Raw genomic sequence first — 21,438 nt, forward strand, 5'->3', positions numbered from 1 at the left:
CCAGCTTTATGAGTAGGGTACCTATTTGTGATGAGACTCAAGTTTTCTTTGAACTGTTCAGCAACTGTTTCATCTGAGGCCGGAGGTCGGTAAAAGGAACCAGTAATTAATTTCTTCCGGTTGCCAAATATAGCCTCTGCCAATACTAAGTCACAGGAGCTATCTGGTTCAATGTCAATTGTGAGCTGGAACACACATTACATTATTTTTCTTTAACTTGTGCTTCTTGTTTCTGTTGTAGTGCAGATCATTACAATTATGGCTTTTCCCTCCAAAACCTAGGATTCTTTCTCTGTGACCCTTTAAATACGAGAGCTAAACAGTGTAGAACAACAACGTACGTTATAAGCATAGCATTCTGTATTACTTCACTTCCTTATTTCTAACATTTTAAAATTGTACGTCGACTTTAGATGACATGTCAATCATAGATGTTCTTATCTCTATTTAGAGAACGTATTTTCAGTCATGCTTTGAACATTGTCCCGCTACACTTTATTAACTAATGTTTCGCCGCAAGATATATCGAATTTTTAGAGAGTAAATTAATATGACGTATGTCGTTTTTCTTTTCTCACATTCACATACACATTTTTTCTTTCCTTATTGTCCTTTGGACATGCAGTTGTAGTAATTAAAGTAGGCACAAATGCAGTGATCAAAAAGACATGATTAGTGTACATTCGCATTCTCTTTGTATCGTTCCTTTGTTGTTGCTTCCATGGCGATGGACTGTTTCTATCGCAATCAGTAGGCGTGAAAGGAAGCTACCGTACAGGCAGAGGGATCTATATTATACTTGGCAGAACTAATTACTAACTGACATAATAGTCGGTATTGCTTTATTTTTCCAAAAGTTATAAATATTTCTATTTCGGGAAATAAGCTCTGTATTTGGCTAAGGTGTCGAAGAAGAACGTGCCTTACGTACTGATTGTATCGAGTAAGATGTGGAAACGGCGGTTTGATAGTGGATAGAAGTATGTCGAGGAAGGGCGTCCCTTACCTGAGGGATCGCTACCTGGCAAAGGGGCAAGTGTGGCAAATGTCCGGCATGGCAAATGTCCGGCACTCGCGGCAGATACGTTGGCGAGCGCTCCCGAGGAGATGGTAGCAGGGTGCTGGTTGCGAGGGCCAGGGCAATCAGGCGGCGTTTGTTGGCTCGGAGCCCAGCGGCGGTGTTGACAGCTGCGACATCGCTATGGCGTTGCTCCGAGGCTGTGACGACACATACTTGGTGCAGCAGCAGTGCCCAGCTGTTCGACCTTCATGACGCCGTGCACCCACGGATTTAAATGCTGCGCTAACGTCGCAGAAGGGGCTGCGTTTCTGTATAGCACGGAAATGTCTGGAACTGGGTCGGTGATTGAGGTCCATCTGTTGTCATTCGGCAGTGAAGTTTGTTCAACACCCCATGTCGTTGGCACTTGGGACTCCTGTGTGGCAGTCTCCCTGCTGCTGTGCCGGTCGATGCCCGTAGCTGTTGGTGTGCTGTGACCTAGTTACGTCTGTGACTTGTGGCTCAGCTGTACGCTATTACATCACGATCGTGGCAAAGTGATAAAGTAATGGTTCACTTTCGGCAGAATTTTCCCGTAAGGTGCTGTCTAACCGCGACAGGTCCTGCGTCTCAGACGTTGCAAAAGATTTTATGCACTTTGTATGCTGACACAGCGTATTTGCTAACCAAAGCATTTATCAAACAGAACAGAAAGGCGGAACAAATGTGGCCTATGAGAATCCTAGTTGAGTTACTGGTACAATGATGATGACCGAACTTAGCGTACGCTATGAAAGGGGGAAGAAATGTGACCTGTGAGAGTCCTGGCTCAGTTACCAGTATGGCGACAATGACGGAACTTCAGGCGCACTATGAAGCTAGGGAAACGTTCATAAAATCACCTCAGAACATGTATCGCATATTCCTTAAAGACGGCGCCATGTCTTTTTCGTGAGTTTCATGAAGAATACATTTACTGTGAATCAAGAGCATAGCTTTTATCGTCAGTGAAGGAAACGAAAATTGTGGAAAAGATGCCACTATTTTGCTTTCTTTTTCTGAACCCACTTCTGTTACATCGCTTTGTGTTTCTCCGTTCGTTACCATATGGGTTACTCAGTCACAATGGCAGTGTGATTTGTAGCTGCCTGTTGTGGGAGAAAATAACAGATGTCGAATACTTAGAATATTCGTTAATGTGTGTCAGCACAGAAATAGAAGGGAAATGTGTTACAAGCAAAATACCGCAGTCTAATTTTTATTTCAAAATCTTAATTTTCATTATTAGGACTTCTAGTATGTGTTCTAATTACTCAGTGTTAGAATAATACTTCGATTACCAATATCAGCCAATACTAAAATTATTGGGTAAATGACGAAAAACCTGTCTGAACACTGAAGTTCACAGTTTTAGTTTACCAAGCGGCTTCATTGGACAATGAAAGATTCATTCAGTCAAATAAGCCTTCTTATCTCCGAGACCAAATGACCATCAATACGCTCTTTTGCTGCTCAGTCCGTGTTGACTTTAAAAGAATGTACTCGTTTGGGAGTTACAACGGTCTTTAATAGCCGCGATCTATGAGTCACATATTCCCATTATACCCTAGTATCAGTTGATTAGATGTTGCGATTATTTTCCACGCAACTTGAAAATAGTTTACTCACGAGGTCTATAATTACGTGTACAGTGTTTCCCTGTATGTTTGATGATAAGCTTCACCCGTCATATTACCAGTTATGTTCCGTCTGACAGCAAAAAATTCTCATATTTAATAATCCAACTGGTCCTTACCCTACACCTCTTATGAACCACATGTGCAAGGCAACAACCAACAGTTCGACGCAAACACTGCCGAACACGCTCAGTCATCGCTACTGAATTGATATCAACCACGATACCATCTTCCATTTCAGTCAAGCAGAAGAAACGGAACTTGATCCTTGAGAGTCACCACACAACTTCTCTGTAGCATGCATTGCGCAGAGCGTACTCCTTTGATTGTAAGCACCCTGTAGTCCATTGATTAAAGGATCTCCGAGGTTCACGAGAACATTTCTCATCAAGGTACAATTTTGTGGGTCACACTACCGCTAGACTCCCTTTCTCCCTTCAATTTTTTTTTAATTGATGTAATTTTTCTAATCTTCGATGTAGAAATTGCATTAATTTTACTGCTTGCGATAATTATAAAAACATCACACATTATGATCTGAACAGTATCAACAATATTCTTGGTTTTCCTTTAGGAGGGTAATATCACGAATGAAATCAAGGAGCTCTTCAAAGAAAACTTGTACTGTACCTCGTACGCCGAGTGCGAGAACGCTTAATATGAGCGCAACAATCTGTGTACGGAGACACCTTGAGTATTTTGCTCTGTCTGTGACCTGTGTGCACACAGTATGAGACTTAGGAAAGTAGCACTCTTACAGTGAATACCTATGGGTGGCCCTACCCTATACTACACTAGCATCTTTTCACTCTTATGTTGAAGGTTTCTGGAAGGAGGAAATATTCAACGGTAGCACAGGAGAGGTGGACAACCGTACCTATCTTTTCTGAAATGAATCAATATGCTGACCAGTACATAATCTGTCTCGGTTATTAAACTCACTGCTGTCGACACATCGCCCTTCAATTTGGGTGCCGTTGCGTTTCAGCAGCTGTTGCTCAAACTCGATGATCTGTCAGATGCATTCGTCTCACACAAAAGCGCCGCATGACACGACGAATGTGGTGCCTTGTTCATTGTAAGTGGACAGCGTGGTGCCTGGAGACCGATCCTTGCCGTCAACATGACTCGGCCTGAAACCATCTGTAATGACGTCTGTGTCTAAGGGACGTTAAATCCTAATCTTCCATCCTTCCTTCGACCTAACGCGTTACAACTCTATCAAATTTGTAGAAAGGTGCCGATGCGGCGGCACTGTTATTCTCATCGGAGTGACTAGATGTGCTGCATACGTTGTGTACGTGTACCGTGAAGGCTACAGTCCTTAGGGTTTGTATTCTGCAACGATACGTGCGGTTTTTCTAGTAACGCGTACGGACCTCAGTTCCATGTGACGGAAGTTCTCAACAGTACAAAACTGGAATCCTTATGGCACCGCAATAAATCTTACAACGCCTTATTCGCAGTATTATGAGTTGCTACACCGGAGCCAAGGTAGCCCCTGAGGGCCGGCAACCCATATTACACCACAGAGGACGAGGTTGTCTATGCCCAAGGCGTACCAAAAGCATCATGGTAAACACCGGCTATTTACATCCAAGATAATGGAAACAGACATTCCGAGCACTACTTCCTGCAGGGGGAGCGCGAGGCACGGCCTGCAGGAAGTATCACTACGCCAGAACCTGATTTGCCACCCCCGAAGTTCGATTCACGCCGGATGCCGACCTCGTGAACTGCGACCGTTAAAGATCACGTCTTCGTCTCTGAATTGGACTGTTACTAGTATGTGTGTGTGTTACCACAAACCATTGTAGAAAATTAGAAGAGAACTTTTGTTTGCTTCAATTAGGACACTTTTACTGGCATCGTTATTGTTACCTTTAGTTTTGTTGTTCTGTCATCAAATGGTTCAAATGGCTCTGAGCACTATGGGACTTAACATCTATGGTCAGCAGTCCCCTAGAACTTAGAACTACTTAAACCTAACTAACCTAAGGACAGCACACAACACCCAGTCATCACGAGGCAGAGAAAATCCCTGACCCCTCCGGGAATCGAACCCGGGAACCCGGGCGCGGGAAGCGAGAACGCTACCTCACAACCACGAACTGCGGACTGTTCTGTCATCAACCTTGTGAACTTACAACAATAAAAGTTGTGTTTGTGAAAAATTGCGAATTGCCAGTCACAACATGAATCATTATGCATCATGTATGGATGTGTGAGAGCGCGTCTCTGAAATCAGTGAAACCCTTTAACTAAATGAAAATTACAACTGATCGTCGCTATATCTTCTGCAAACATAATTACGAGAGTACTGAAAAGTAATGCCTCCGAATTTTTTATGTGAAATCTCTTACAGCTTATTAAAAAAAACAAATGTTATTAACATTCCGTATCTTTACCCTTTATGCATGCATATTTGCAGCCCTCTGCTGTTAGAGAGCTCCTAATTGACGCGTGTAACATGGTGGTGTGTAGGGTAAGTGTGTTGGTGTGTAATAAATAGTGTGCTGTAATCGAGTTTCGAATTCGAAGAGTTCGCCCACACGTGGGGCACCCTCTCCTTCAGTATGACAACACCAGAACCCAACAAGCACTGAGACATCTGCAACAATCTGACGCCTTGGGTTCACTGCCATCGATCATCTTCCTTACAATTCCGACTTGGCTCCATCCGATTTTTATCCGGTCCCAAAACTTAGAGAACACCTTCGATGACTTTACTTTGATAGTGATGAAGCGATAAAAACAGACGTGAGGTTGTGAGTCCGTCAATGAAGTTCACCATTCTACAATGATGGTATCAACAAATAAGTCTCCCGTTGGCAGAAATGTGTCGTCCCCACGGAGACTTGGTTGAGAAGTAAATTTGTAGACATGATTAATAAAGACGCGCAATGTTGGTAACGTTTGTTTTATTTTAAAAGCTTTAGCAGTTTTCACATAAAAAATCCGGGCGCATTACTTTTCTACAGGCCCTTGTATAAACTCTCTCGGCAGTCTGTTAGTAGATCCCAGTTTAATATTAACGTTTTCTCGATTTTTGTCGTTCATATAACGTGTCATATGGAGACACTGACAACCTTGGGTACTCATCAGGGAATTTCCAGAAAGATAGTGCCCCTTCAGCACTATGCTAGCGCTCTATCCACTTGGTGAAAACAGCTTTGTCTTGTACTGTTTTCCATTTTTCATTGATTCCACTCTTTCCTACACCACGTTCTCTCTCTCTCTACGTCCTGGTCTAGCGTCTTTCAGGCAGAAAACTCGAGCGGACTTCGCACATGAATTTTTTTCACTTGTACGTAGGGAGGAGAGGAGTCTGAAGTTCTCCCTCACAACCCACAGTTATTTCAATTTATTATGGCACATCGAGAGTCTTCTGTGTGGTAGAGGGATACCACGCTTGCTACTATGGTCACATGAGTCTCGTTTTACATATCCAAAATCAAAAAGCAATTCCATGCCTCAGACCCAACGGTTTATTTCATCAGGAAGTTTGAACAAACAGCTGCTTTTCTCTGACGCATTGTTGAGCAAATACCCTGTTCTAAGGACAACAGATTTCTGGACATCACGACTTTGCTTATTTAATAATCAAAGTTTTCTGGCTGTATAATAAATGTTACAGTGCATTATAGGATTGTGTTAGTTATCGTATTTCTATCCTACCTTCATTTTCCCAACGACACCGTAGCTTAACGAATCTGTTTACGTCGCTTTTCCAGACGTGTCGCAGGGGTACCAGCTGCAGGTGCACAACGTGTTCTGCATCCGCGGCAACGTGGCGGTGCTGACGTGCAACATCCCGGCGCAGGTCCGCGGCCTGCTCACCGTCACCAGCTGGCTCAAGGACGAACCCCTGCTCGGCAGATCGGCACTTCACCCCGGCGGCAGGTAAGGTTCAGCTGCAGCTGTTCTCCAGTCGGTATCAGGGCGTCCACCTTCTGTAACACAGTCGCTCCTGATGGTCTATTTTCAACAGAGTTTACAATTCTGGTCGAGTGAGACAGGAGCCACTCTGGGTTTCATGGGAAACCTTACGGCCTTGCGTACATGGTATCAACAATTTATCATTCACTTTTTGTTAAAACTCTCTAATGTTTATGTTAAATGTGCTTAGGAACAATCAAATGATTCAAATGACCCTTTGTCTCTGCTAGAAGGTTTCTCGCTGAAGGATGACTCCATTTTCGCTGAAACCCCATTCAGAACTACAGAGCTCCTCCAAGTGTCATTCAAAAAATGCTGTTAAAAATAGCGAATATGTTGGAGTATATATCAACCGAAAACATTTAGTGTACGTTAAAAGCAAATAAATCAGTTAACTATCGGAGTTACGCCGATATTATTCATCTGTCGATATAGCTGAAAAATTACGCCGGCCGGCAAACGAACCCAGGTATCTTGCTAACTGCGAACAGACGCCATGCAACGGAACCTCCAGGACTGGCTCAAAACTTCAGTGTTACTTATGTTTCCCTCCGAACACTACAACGAGTGGTTCTCACAGGGAATATGTTGGAAGTAATAGGAAGCAAACATACCTGTTACTTTATGTTTGGGTCGGTTCTCGAAGCGTACTGGATTGGCCTGATTGGTTAAGGCGACTGCTCGCGATAAGTAAGAGGTTGGATTCGAATCCCGAGGTGGTACAATGTTCAATTATCAAAATGGTTTCAAATTTAATTGATTAACCACAGAATAGCTGTAAAGTTTTGGCCCTATTTCTCCACTCAGGGCTTGAATGCAACAACTTTGATTAAAACCAAAAATATGCTTAGCTTTTTAGGACGAGGAATTCTGCATTATGCAAGACACCTTTTTTCTGTTTTCTTTCACCTAGACATGTTTCAGCACTTTTTATGCTATCTTCAGAGGGTTATTTTTTATTTTCTAACTTACATAATGCTCAGTAATTAAAACTTCCGGGCTAAGACGCCATGGTCCAATAGTAGAAATACTTCTCCCTGACGTTTCGTTGCCAGCTGCGGGCAACATCATCTGAGGTGAGTCGGAAGTTTTAATTACTGAAGACGCCGGCCGTGAAAGCCTACACGCTATGATTACACAATGCTATTGGAGACTTATTTTTGTAGCTATTCTGCTACACAATCTACAACTCCTCATGGTTTTGATATTGTAGTGCTATCTCATATGTTGTTGTAAAGTGACCATAGGTCGCGAAATCAGCCTATTCACTTCGTCAACAACATAAGAGAGAGCACCACAGTATCAAAACCATGAGAAGTTGTAGATTGTGTAGCATAATAGCTACCAAAATAACTGTCCATTAGCATCTTGTAAGTTGGAAAATAGAAAAATAACGCACTGAAGATAGCACAAAAAGTGCTGAAACATTTCTGGGTGAAAGAAAACAGTAAAAAAGGTGTCTTGCATAAGGCGCAATTCCTCATCCTATTTTCGTAGCAAGCACGGACATAACAAGAAGAACTGCAACACCATAAAATGATTATGCTTACCTTTGTAAACCTCTTAACTTCATATTGACTGTGTTTTGTTCTGTGATATTACTGTTTCACTTAAGTTATCTAATAAAATTACTAACACTTCACAAAAATATAAGAGCAATAGACGGACTGTTTTAATTAAATTACTGAGGGCACTTTGCATAGTTAAATTATTTCCATCCCTCTTACAGACACAAATTCAGAACATGGTAGGCTGCAACAAAATGTAAACAGTACTTTCATACAGTACTGTGAGTGCACCTCAGAACCTCTTCAGCTGTACAAATGAACCAGCGAGGTGAGGCGCTGGTAATCTAAAGTACTATTCCCCATTTGTATTTCCTGCTCTTGCATTTGCCTAGTTTTCAGTATCCAGTAATCCAAAATACTGTCAGGACACTCCTGGCCCGTTCAGTTGTATTTTGTCGTGTTCCTACGTAATCTATCCAACTGCATGCGATAGCTAGTTTGATTTTGTAACTTAATTTCTTAGTATTTTACTTTACTCCTTTTTATTTATTTATGAACAGATATTTTGATGATAACTTGCTAAGAAATGACATTATTTGTGTAATTCGAGGTTGAAAAATATATTTAAACGATTTCGTTACGAGACGATCCCTGTGTTCCCCTAAGGCAGCGTTCCTAGTCTGTGTGAGCGCTTATCCTCACCACTCTTGCAGAAATCAGTATTTAGCCGTTAAAGCGAAGAGATGGTTCCCTGAATGCTAGTCACCCCACACTACAACCAGGCAGTTTGTGTAAACTGGTACCTATTCTCTGGTGAAACTATATTTAATGCCTCAGTTGCGATCTGTCGATACACATGGTTCAAATGGCTCTGAGCACTATGGGACTTAACTTCTAAGGTCATCAGTCCTCTAGAACTTATAACTACTTAAACCTAACTAACCTAAGGACATCACACACATCCATGCCCGAGGCAGGATTCGAACCTGCGACCGTAGCGGTCGCTCGGTTCCAGACTGTAGCGCCTAGAACCGCTCGCCCACACTGGCCGGCTCTGTCGATACACTCGGGAAACATTCACATTCGACTTTTACCGGAAATGCGAGCATTCGCTGCAGCTCATAGGCATTTTTATGAAACAGGTACTCTACACACACTGTATCGAGATGTTGATTATTCTATGTTGACTATCCAGCATAATGTTTTTGCGAAGTATAACTCGTCGACAATCGTGTTTCGACATGTTGATCTGTTCATTAAACACTGCAAGCATTCACGTTACAAGATCCAGCCGACACATATAAACTATTAAAAATTTCTTACAATTACTAGAATGGATATTCATTAAAATGTGATATTCTAAAACTACAATGAGGCAGAAGTACAAATAAAACTTATAATTCCCAAATACAGTTATTTAGATATGAGAAGTTAAATTGATGTTATCAGTTGTTCACAACCAGATAAATAAAATAAAATTACGAAGCATGAGAGAAAGTAAACATGTGGGAGCACTGTAATTAATCAGATTACGCCAATAGAATAAATTGTTCTGAATACAGAACAAGACGAGAAAAACAACAGTAAACCAGTTCATTTCAGAACTGCTACATTTAGGTGCCACCCCCATGAACCATGGACCTTGCCGTTGGTGGGGAGGCTTGCGTGCCTCAGCGATACAGATGGCCGTACCGTAGGTTCAACCACAACGGAGGGGTATCTGTTGAGAGGCCAGACAAACGTGTGGTTCCTGAAGAGGGGCAGCAGCCTTTTCAGTAGTTGCAGGGGCAACAGTCTGGATGATTGACTGATCTGGCCTTGTAACATTAACCAAAACGGCTTTGCTGTGCTGGTACTGCGAACGGCTGAAAGCAAGGGGAAACTACAGCCGTAATTTTTCCCGAGGACATGCAGCTTTACTGTATGATTAAATGATGATGGCGCCCTCTTGGGTAAAATATTCCGGAGGTAAAATAGTCCCCCATTCGGATCTCCGGGCGGGGACTACTCAAGAGGACGTCGTTATCAGGAGAAAGAAAACTGGCGTTCTACGGATCGGAGCGTGGAATGTCAGATCCCTTATTCGGGCAGGTAGGTTAGAAAATTTAAAAAGGGAAATGGATAGGTTAAAGTTAGATATAGTGGGAATTAGTGAAGTTCGGTGGCAGGAGGAACAAGACTTTTGGTCTGGTGATTACAGGATTATAAATACAAAATCAAATAGGGGTAATGCAGGAGTAGGTTTAATAATGAATAAAAAAATAGGAGCGCGGGTAAGCTACTACAAACAGCATAGTGAACGCATTATTGTGGCCAAGATAGACACAAAGCCCATGCCTACTACAGTAGTACAAGTTTATATGCAAACTAGCTCTGCAGATGATGAAGAAATTGATGAAATGTATGACGAGATAAAAGAAATTATTCAGGTAGTGAAGGGAGACGAAAATTTAATAGTCATGGGTGACTGGAATTCGTCAGTAGGAAAAGGGAGAGAAGGAAACATAGTAGGTGAATATGGATTGGGGGGAAGTAACGAAAGAGGAAGCCGCCTTGTAGAATTTTGCACAGAGCATAACTTAATCATAGCTAACACTTGGTTCAAGAATCATAAAAGAAGGTTGTATACCTGGAAGAATCCTGGGGATACTAAAAGGTATCAGATAGATTATATAATGGTAAGACAGAGATTTAGGAACCAGGTTTTAAATTGTAAGACATTTCCAGGGGCAGATGTGGATTCTGACCACAATCTATTGGTTATGACCTGTAGATTGAAACTGAAGAAACTGCAAAAAGGTGGGAATTTAAGGAGATGGGACCTGGATAAACTGAAAGAACCAGAGGCTGTAGAGAGTTTGAGGGAGAGCATAAGGGAACAATTGACAGGAATGGGGGAAAGAAATACAGTAGAAGAAGAATGGGTAGCTCTGAGGGATGAAGTAGTGAAGGCAGCAGACGATCAAGTAGGTAAAAAGACGAGGGCTAATAGAAATCCTTGGGTAACAGAAGAAATATTGAATTTAATTGATGAAAGGAGAAAATATAAAAATGCAGTAAATGAAGCAGGCAAAAAGGAATACAAACGTCTCAAAAATGAGATCGACAGGAAGTGCAAAATGGCTAAGCAGGGATGGCTAGAGGACAAATGTAAGGATGTAGAGGCTTGTCTCACTAGGGGTAAGATAGATACTGCCTACAGGAAAATTAAAGAGACCTTTGGAGAGAAGAGAACCACTTGTATGAATATCAAGAGCTCAGATGGCAACCCAGTTCTAAGCAAAGAAGGGAAAGCAGAAAGGTGGAAGGAGTATGTAGAGAGTTTATACAAGGGCGATGTACTTGAGGACAATATTATGGAAATGGAAGAGGATGTAGATGAAGACGAAATGGGAGATAAGATACTGCGTGAAGAATTTGACAGAGCACTGAAAGACCTGAGTCGAAACAAGGCCCCGGGAATAGACAACATTCCATTAGAACTACTGATGGCCTTGGGAGAGCCAGTCATGGCAAAACTCTACCATCTGGTGAGCAAGATGTATGAGACAGGCGAAATACCCTCAGACTTCAAGAAGAATATAATAATTACAATCCCAAAGAAAGCAGGTGTTGACAGATGTGAAAATTACCAAACTATCAGTTTAATAAGTCACAGCTGCAAAATACTAACACGAATTCTTTACAGACGAATGGAAAAACTGGTAGAAGCGGACCTCGGGGAAGATCACTTTGGATTCCGTAGAAATGTTTGAACACGTGAGGCAATACTAACCTTACGACTTATCTTAGAAGAAAGATTAAGAAAAGGCAAACCTACGTTTCTAGCATTTGTAGACTTAGAGAAAGCTTTTGACAATGTTAACTGGAATACTCTCTTTCAAATTCGGAAGGTGGCAGGGGTAAAATACAGGGAGCGAAAGGCTATTTACAATTTGTACAGAAACCAGATGGCAGTTATAAGAGTCGAGGGGCATGAAAGGGAAGCAGTGGTTGGGAAAGGAGTGAGACAGGGTTGTAGCCTGTCCCCGATGTTATTCAATCTGTATATTGAGCAAGCAGTAAAGGAAACAAAAGAAAAATTCGGAGTAGGTATTAAAATTCATGGAGAAGAAGTAAAAACTTTGAGGTTCGCCGATGACATTGTAATTCTGTCAGAGACAGCAAAGGACTTGGAAGAACAATTGAATGGAATGGACAGTGTCTTGAAAGGAGGATATAAGATGAACATCAACAAAAGCAAAATGAGGATAATGGAATGTAGTCAAATTAAATAGGGTGATGCTGAGGGAATTAGATTAGGAAAAGAGACACTTAAAGTAGTAAATGAATTTTGCTATTTAGGGAGTAAAATAACTGATGATGGTCGAAGTAGAGAGGATATAAAATGTAGACTGGCAATGGCAAGGAAATCGTTTCTGAAGAAGAGAAATTTGTTAACATTGAGTATAGATTTAAGTGTCAGGAAGTCGTTTCTGAAAATATTTGTATGGAGTGTAGCCATGTATGGAAGTGAAACATGGACGATAACTAGTTTGGACAAGAAGAGAATAGAAGCTTTCGAAATGTGGTGCTACAGAAGAATGCTGAAGATAAGGTGGGTAGATCACGTAACTAATGAGGAGGTATTGAATAGGATTGGGGAGAAGAGAAGTTTGTGGCACAACTTGACTAGAAGAAGGGATCGGTTGGTAGGACATGTTTTGAGGCATCAAGGGATCACAAATTTAGCATTGGAGGGCAGCGTGGAGGGTAAAAATCGTAGAGGGAGACCAAGAGATGAATACACTAAGCAGATTCAGAAGGATGTAGGTTGCAGTAGGTACTGCGAGATGAAGAAGCTTGCGCAGGATAGAGTAGCATGGAGAGCTGCATCAAACCAGTCTCAGGACTGAAGACCACAACAACAACAACAACATTTAGGTGATCGTTATACAAGACTTCAGTAAATAAACTACATCCGTTATATGTCTGTATTCCCTATTGGGGAAGAAGAATAATTCTGACTATGAAATGACAGCGTTACCGGTCCACTTCTCATCTGCACGGAGCACCCTGTCTCAGACAACAACGTAACACAGCAAAGTGCCGCACTGATCGAGAGATGAACACTTCACTTGTCTCTTTTACCTATGTGATTGTTGAACCTTACTACAATGGACGCAACAGTGATTCTAAAGGAAGGGGGAAAATTAAGAATTAACGTCCCGTAGACAACGACGGCACTACAGATTGAACTTAAGCCCGGATTGCACAATGAAATAGGTCTTATGTTATTGAAAGGAAGCGCCCTAACATTTGCCTTAAGGGTTTTAGGGAAATCACATAAAACATATACCTGGATAGTGGCCGGACGGGAATTCGAACTGCCTCCCTCAGTACCGTAACCATTGCCAAACCTCGTTCTGTAAGACGATATGAAATTCAACCATAGCAGCAATCGAAGGATCTGAGGCTGGCGCATGTAAATGTCTAACTATGTTGTAGATACCGCTGCCACCGTTCTTAATGAGACTCAAGTTTTCCTTAGCCCTAATGGAGTGCAGGAAATTCAGGAACCCACATTAAATTTTGAAACTCGTTTACATAACCATTGTGAATTTAAAGTTGTCAAGTCACGTAACTGTGGCAGAATATTCCCTTCGCTATTTTGTTGTTCTCCCCTGTCCTTTCTTCAGGGTTCTTTGTTTCACTGTTTTCACTAGCACTGTCTTCAGCATTACTTTTATCGCTCAAAATAGTGAAGCTGAAGAAAAGTGATTGGGGGCTGAAGTTCATTTTCTCTGTGGCTTCCTGTCGGTGGTAAATCGGTCCACATGTTCCAGATAATATAGAACAAAGTAAACAACACTCCCTCTTCGTTAAAGCAAGAGAAAGTGTGGTATCCTGCAGCGTATTAGTAGAATTGGTTATGGAGGGCAATTAGTTGACAGATACTGTAGTTATGAAACGCAAATCATCCCTATTAAGGATACATGTCGAATGTTTCGCTAAAGGCAACGGACTTCAAGCTGCAACTGATAAAACCTTGGAAACCGCTCCAGCGAGAGTACCCACAGTTTTCTAGCGTCCGTAGCGTGGTCTTTCCACCGCAACAGACTTTAGTTGATTCATTTCCTGTTTAGTAGGACGAGGGAAAGCCTTGGCAAAGCAGCTAAGCGTAATTTCTATCTTCTGTTTCAAAAAATTATGAGACTAATGTGGCTCTAGCTATAAAAATTTGAGATAGCGTTTTATATTTTATTACCACATTTGGCTTGCTTGCATTTTGTTTTGGTGCTAATAACACTACTGTACCAATAGCAGTTTATACTGACCTCAGTCGTTTAGTCAATAAACGTTGTCTTCCTGCTGAACCACTACACAGACGGATAGAAGAATATTTTATGCCCAAGATCAACCTGTCACCCCAAGAAAACCATGGATGCTTAAGTTAAATCTGAACATACGGCACAGAACATCCATCATTAGGTTGGGGCTAGGACATGCATGTTATCCAAGCCATCTCCATAGGATAAAAAGACAGTCCGTATTGTTCGGTGGAAACTTTCCAGGTAGAGACTCCAAATACAGAATTTCTTTAATAAGTGTACTGCATTCAAGTATTGTATAGTCTTTGATTTTTGAGAACATTTCTCGTGGAGAAACAGCGGTCTAGCTAGAAGTGCTTTCAAAATGTATTACACTACTGGCCATTAAAATTGCTACACCATGAAGAAATGCAGATGATAAACGGGTATTCATTGGACAAATATATTATACTAGAACTGACAATGTGATTACATTTTCACGCAATTTGGGTGCATAGATCCTGAGAAATCAGTACCCAGAACAACCACCTCTGGCCGTAATAATGGCCTTGATACGCCTGGGCATTGGGTCAAACAGAGCATGGATGGCGTGTACACGTACAGCTGCCCATGCAGCTTCAACACGATAACACAGTTCATCAAGAGTATTAACAGGCGTATTGTGACAAGCCAGTTGCTCGGCCACCATTGACCAGACGTTTTGAATTGGTGAGAGATCTGGAGAATGTGCTGGCCAGGGCAGCAGTCGAACATTTTCTGTATCCAGAAAGGCCCGTACAAGACGTGCAACATACGGTCGTGCTTTATCCTGCTGAAATGTAGGGTTTCGCAGGGATCGAATGAAGGGTAGAGCCACGGGTCATAAAACATCTGAAATGTAACGTCCACTGTTCAAAGTGCCGTCAATGCGAACAACAGATGACCGAGACGTGTAACCAATGGCACCCCATACCATCACGCCGGGTGATACGCCGGTATGTCGATGACGAATACACGCTCCCAACGTACGTTCACCGCGATGTCGCGAAACACGGATGTTACCATCATGATGCTGTAAACATAACCTGGACTCATCCAAAAAATTGACGTTTTCCCATTCGTGCACCCAGGTTCATCGTTGAGTACACCATCGCAGGCGCTCCTGTCTGTGATGCAGCGTCAAGGGAAACCGCAGCCATGCTCTCCGAGCTGATAGTCCATGCTGCTACAAACGGTGTCGAACTGTTCGTGCAGATGGTTGTTGCCTTGCAAACGTCCCCATATGTTGACTCAGTGATCGAGACGTGGCTGCACGATACGTTACAGCCATGCTGATAAGATGCGTGTCATCTCGGCTGCTAGTGATACGAGGCCGTTGAGATACAGCACGGCATTCCGTATTACCCTACTGAACCCACTGATTCCGTTTTCTGCTAACAGTCATTGGATCTCGACCAACGCGAGCAGCAATGGCACGATACGATAAACCGCAATCACGGTAGGCTACAATCCTACCTTTATCAAAGTCGGAAACGTGATGGTACGCATTTCTCCTCCTTAACGAGGCATCACAACAACGTTTCACCAGGCAACGCAGGTCAACTGCTGTTTGTGTATGAGAAATCGGTTGGAAACTTTCTCATGTCAGCAGGTTGGCGCCGGTGGCGACACCCTTGCGTGAATGCTTTGAAAAGCTAATCATTTGCATATCACAGCATCATCTTCCTGTCGGTTAAATTTCACGTCTGTAGCACGTCAACTTCGTGGTGTAGCAATTTTAATGGCCAGTAGTGTGAAAAAGAGCCTGCCGGCTGGGGTGGCCGAGCGCTTCTAGGTGCTTCAGTCTGGAATCACGCGACCGCTACGGTCGCAGGTTCGAATCATGCCTTCGGCACGGATGTGTGTGATGTCCTTAGGTTTAAGTAGTTCTAAGTTCTAGGGGACTTATAACCTCAGAAGTTAAGTCCCATAGTGCTCAGAGCCATTTGAACCATTTGAAAAAAGAGCCTAGACCGCAAAAACATTTATTTCGATGGCAACCGGTATCGGTCAGTGTTTGACCATCTTCAGACACTCACACCATAATGGTAGGCGGTAGCGGTGAATTGAGCGGGCGTTGTGACTCCACAAAGTAGTTGACGTTCGTGGAGTCACAACACCCGCTCCATTCACTGTCACCGCCCACCATCATGGTATGAGGGTTTGAGTATGGCCAAACACTGATCGAACCCGGTTAACTTCGAAATGAATGTTTTTGCAGTCGTGACTATTTCGTAATCCCTTTTTAAAATGTTGTTTTAGGTTGTTTTCTAGATCAGTGATCGTTATGGAAGCTGCTTGTGCAGTTACATTGGGAGTAATACACCGCCTGCCCTTGCAGGTACACTCCGACGACGGGCGGCACGCTGCACGTGCGCGACACGGCGCCAGAGGACACGTACTCCCGCTTCTACTGCCAGACGGTGCACCAGCTCACGGGGGAGCGGCGCATCAGCATGCCGGGGCAGATCATCGTCACTGGTATGGAGCAGAACTTCTGTTTCTCACTTCACTTACGCTGTAGTTTCAACGTATTACCTCTCTTCCTACTGCCATATTGCGGCGGGGCGGGGTTTGTTTTTTGTTTTTATTCTCGTCACGTCATTGTCACTGTGCAGGCTGCAAATTAAAATTCACCTACCTCAGAACGGCGTCTGCTCTATGTCCCTTCAATCGACAACGTAGATACTTACAAGATGATGTAAAAGCAGCGTTGATAAAAAACACCATATAATATCTACAATTACTGAGGCGGCACAACTCTATTTATGAAAGAAAGTTCTGTAGAAAAACTGTCATTCAATTTTATGGGACAGTAAGAAAATGGATTGGCTTCTGGAAAGTAATGTGATAAATTTCCATACAAAAATGTTTATTTTGTCCTTGATATAAAAAAAATGTACTATTCAGTCTACATTTTAACTGTTGGCTATTTTCTTCCAGTTCACAACTCATACACACATTTCACACGCACAGCAGCCAGAAATCTGTCCAAACCCGACCTGAACTAAACAACGTTTTCACAGTAATTAATTTCACCAAAAATGTGTGTGAAATCTTATGGGACTTAACTGCTAAGGTCATCAGTCCCTAAGCTTACACAGTACTTAACCTAAATTATCCTAAGGACAAACACACACGCCCATGCCCGAGGGAGGACTCGAACCTCCGCCGGGAATTTCACCACAAATTTGAGTTATTACGTTTGGTCCTTCTTGTGGATTTCTAAAAAAGAAACTGCTCGCCAAAAATGCTCAGTGGGTGAATACTCAAACATGCCATGTGGATACTATGCCGGCCGGAGTAGCCGTGCGGTTCTAGGCGCTACAGTCTGGAACCGAGCTACCGCTACGGTCGCAGGTTCGAATCCTGCCTCGGGCATGGATGTGTGTGATGTCCTTAGGTTAGTTAGGTTTAATTGGTTCTAAGTTATAGGCGACTGATGACCTCAGAAGTTGAGTCGCATAGTGCTCAGAACCATTTGAACCATTTTTGGACACTATGAAGGCCAATATTTGACACGCGAATATCTGTCCAACAGATTTAGTCAAAATCTCTGAAATTTTGCCAATCAGTTCTCAACAGCAACTGCTGTCGACTTAGCTCACCAATATCTCAAACCATAAGAAATTCTTCATCTTACACATTATTCTGACTTGCACTAGTAACATGACCGTCCACGTTCAAAGCTAGCGAGCGACTTCCTTCTTCCACCCTCACTCCCAGTATAACTATCAGGTAACGAGCGGGAACCGTCTCAGTTCTGATTGGCTGACCATACTCGCTGCCAGTCAGAATGCTCGCTCATGATCATACTCGCGCCAAAACTGGTCTTCACCAATCCTTATACACAGACGCATTTGCATCAGTATGACATGCAAATATTAAAGTATTGTTTAATAAACGAAAACAAAAAGACAATTCTAGAAATATTCTTTACATACAGATTTTATTCCAGCTGACTTTCTGGTTGCTCTGTAGCAATAGCAATCGCACCTAGACATTCGTCATCAGCAAAGTGAGTAAATCCCCTAGGATTATTTTCCCACGGCAGGCTTGTGAAACTCCTGCAGGTTACTTAAGACGGTATGTAATGCAACATTGAAATTAATGTCCCACAGACACACTCATTTACTCAAATTTACTCCCACATCCGTATTAGACACAAATAGTAACTTTGTCTGATTTTTATATTACAGAAACGAAAAATAATTAAAGTTTTAACATGAATATATTGAGCAAGCAGTAAAGGAAACAAAAGAAAGATTTGGAGTAGGTATTAAAATCCAGGGAGAAGAAATAAAAACTTTGAAGTTCGCCGATGACATTGTAATTCTGTCAGAGACAGCAAAGGACTTGGAAGAGCAGTTGAACGGAATGGACAGTGTCTTGAAAGGAGGATATAAGATGAACATCAACAAAAGCAAAACGAGGATAATGGAATGTAGTCGAATTAAGTCGGGTGATGCTGAGGGAATGAGATTAGGAAATGAGACACTTAAAGCAGTAAAGGAGTTTTGCTATTGGGGGGAGCAAAATAACTGATGATGGTCGAAGTAGAGAGGATATAAAATGTAGACTGGCGATGGCAAGGAAAACGTTTCTGAAGGAGAGAAATTTGTTAACATCGAGTATAGATTTAAGTGTCAGGAAGTCGTTTCTGAAAGTATTTGTATGGAGTGTAGCCATGTATGGAAGTGAAACATGGACAATAAGTAGTTTGGACAAGAAGAGAACAGAAGCTTTCGAAATGTGGTGCTACAGAAGAATGTTGAAGATTAGGTGGGTAGATCACGTAACTAATGAGGAGGTATTGAATAGGATTGGGGAGAAGAGAAGTTTGTGGCACAACTTGATTAGAAGAAGGGATCGGTTGGTAGGACATGTCCTGAGGCATCAAGGGATCACAAATTTAGCATTGGAGGGCAGCGTGGAGGGTAAAAATCGTAGACGGAGACCAAGAGATGAATACACTAAGCAGATTCAGAAGGATGTAGGTTGCAGTAGGTACTGGGAGATGAAGGAGCTTGCACAGGATAGAGTAGCATGGAGAGCTGCATCAAACCAGTCTCAGGACTGAAGACCACAACAACAACAATATGAAAATGTCAATTAATTATTTCTGCACACTGAGAGTTCGGTTTATGTTTTCCAATTAAACTAAAAGATAAACTATCATATTTCCTAACTGAATTTAGTTCCCTAAGTGTCAGCTTTTTACTTTTTAGTATTTTTTTTATCTTCGAAACTATGATAGTTACAATGTTTAAATTTTTTACAATCTTCTCCTGTACAACAAAAGGGAGTGTTCCGATTTTAAAAGGGTTGCATAATATTTAATATCATTTATTTACGTTCTTATATGTGGTGAATGTAAGCGTCCAGTAAGAGACCTTGAATAGGTTTCCCACGGCAGGCAGAGACAGATGCTCCTGAGTCTCTTGGTTAGGCCGCTAGATGTCAGCCCCAAAGTTACATGCAGCAAGCTATCTTAAAACAAACGTTCGCTCGGAACAACCTGAGATGCTACAATATGAAAAGCTGCCAACGCTGTATATGATAAAATGTGTCGTACGTTTTACAAGCGCGTATTAAAAATTTGGTAAATATTAGAGTTGTAAAACTACCGTAGGCTACCGTAAACTATCATAAGTAAGCGTACACTGTGGTAGTCTCCCAAGTAGCTTTGGTTGTTTATAGTCGTATCCGCATTATCTGTTCGTTAGGTTTGTTGGGTCACCTTCTCACAAGGGCTTTCTTTATGTATGCGATCAGTTTCTTACTAAATTACTCCACAAACTGAGAGCGCTGAACCATCTAGAAACTGAGTCAGGATAAAAAAAGGGCTGTGTAACCGATGGAACATTTTTATTCTACTAGCTAGTCTCCTGTCTGTTACTTACAAATACACAGTGTGTGTGTGGTCTTCAGTCCAGAGACCGGTTTGATGCAGCTCTCCATGCTACTCTATCCTGTGCAAGCTCCTTCATCTCCCAGTACCTACTGCAACCTACATCCTTCTGAATCTGCTTAGTGTATTCATCTCTTGGTCTCCGTCTACGATTTTTACCCTCCACGCTGCCCTCCAATGCTAAATTTGTGATCCCTTGATGCCTCAGGACATGTCCTACCAACCGATCCCTTCTTCTAGTCAAGTTGTGCCACAAACTTCTCTTCTCCCCAATCCTATTCAATACCTCCTCATTAGTTACGTGATCTACCCAACTAATCTTCAACATTCTTCTGTAGCACCACATTTCGAAAGCTTCTGTTCTCTTCTTGTCCAAACTACTTATTGTCCATGTTATACTCGATGTTAACAAATTTCTTTTCTTCAGAAACGCTTTCCTTGCCTTTGCCAGTCTACATTTTATATCCTCTCTACTTCGACCATCATCAGTTATTTTGCTCCCCAAATAGCAAAACTCTTTTACTACTTTAAGCGTCTCATTTCCTAATCTAATTCCCTCAGCATCACCCTATTTAATTCGACTACATACCATTATCCTCATTTTGCTTTTGTTGATGTTCATCTTATATCCTCCTTTCAAGACTCTGCCCATTCCGTTCAACTGCTCTTCCAAGTCCTTTGCTGTCTCAGGCATAATTACAATGTCATCGGTGAACCTCAAAGTTTTTATTTCCTATCCGTGGATTTTAATTCCCACTCCGAATTTTTCTTTTGTTTCCTTTAATGCTTGCTCAATATACAGATTGAATAACATCGTGGATAGGCTACAACCCTGTCTCACTCCCTCCCCAACCACTGCTTCCCTTTCATGTCCCTCGACTCTTATAACTGCCATCTGGTTTCTGTACAAATTGTAAATAGCCTTTCGCTCCCAGTATTTTACCCCTGCCACATTCATAATTTGAAAGAGAGTATTACAGTCAATGTTGTCAAAAGCTTTCTCTAAGTCTACAAATGCTAGAGACGTAGGTTTGCCTTTCCTTAATCTAGCTTCTAAGATAAGTTGTAGGATCAG

At 42.1% G+C, this 21,438-nt stretch overlaps 1 protein-coding gene across 1 annotated transcript in view; it reads left to right on the plus strand.

Moving 5' to 3' along the window:
- Positions 1–21,438, plus strand: part of LOC124616368 (Down syndrome cell adhesion molecule-like protein Dscam2) — a 445,499-nt gene that overhangs the window by 52,659 nt on the left and 371,402 nt on the right. The window contains exons 3-4 of the mRNA XM_047144679.1: positions 6,411–6,579; positions 16,794–16,933. Of these exons, the coding sequence (XP_047000635.1) occupies positions 6,411–6,579; positions 16,794–16,933 (309 nt within the window). The remainder of the gene's footprint in view (positions 1–6,410; positions 6,580–16,793; positions 16,934–21,438) is intronic.

This window comes from Schistocerca americana, chromosome 5, assembly GCF_021461395.2.
Source record: "Schistocerca americana isolate TAMUIC-IGC-003095 chromosome 5, iqSchAmer2.1, whole genome shotgun sequence".
Lineage (NCBI taxonomy): Eukaryota > Metazoa > Arthropoda > Insecta > Orthoptera > Acrididae > Schistocerca > Schistocerca americana.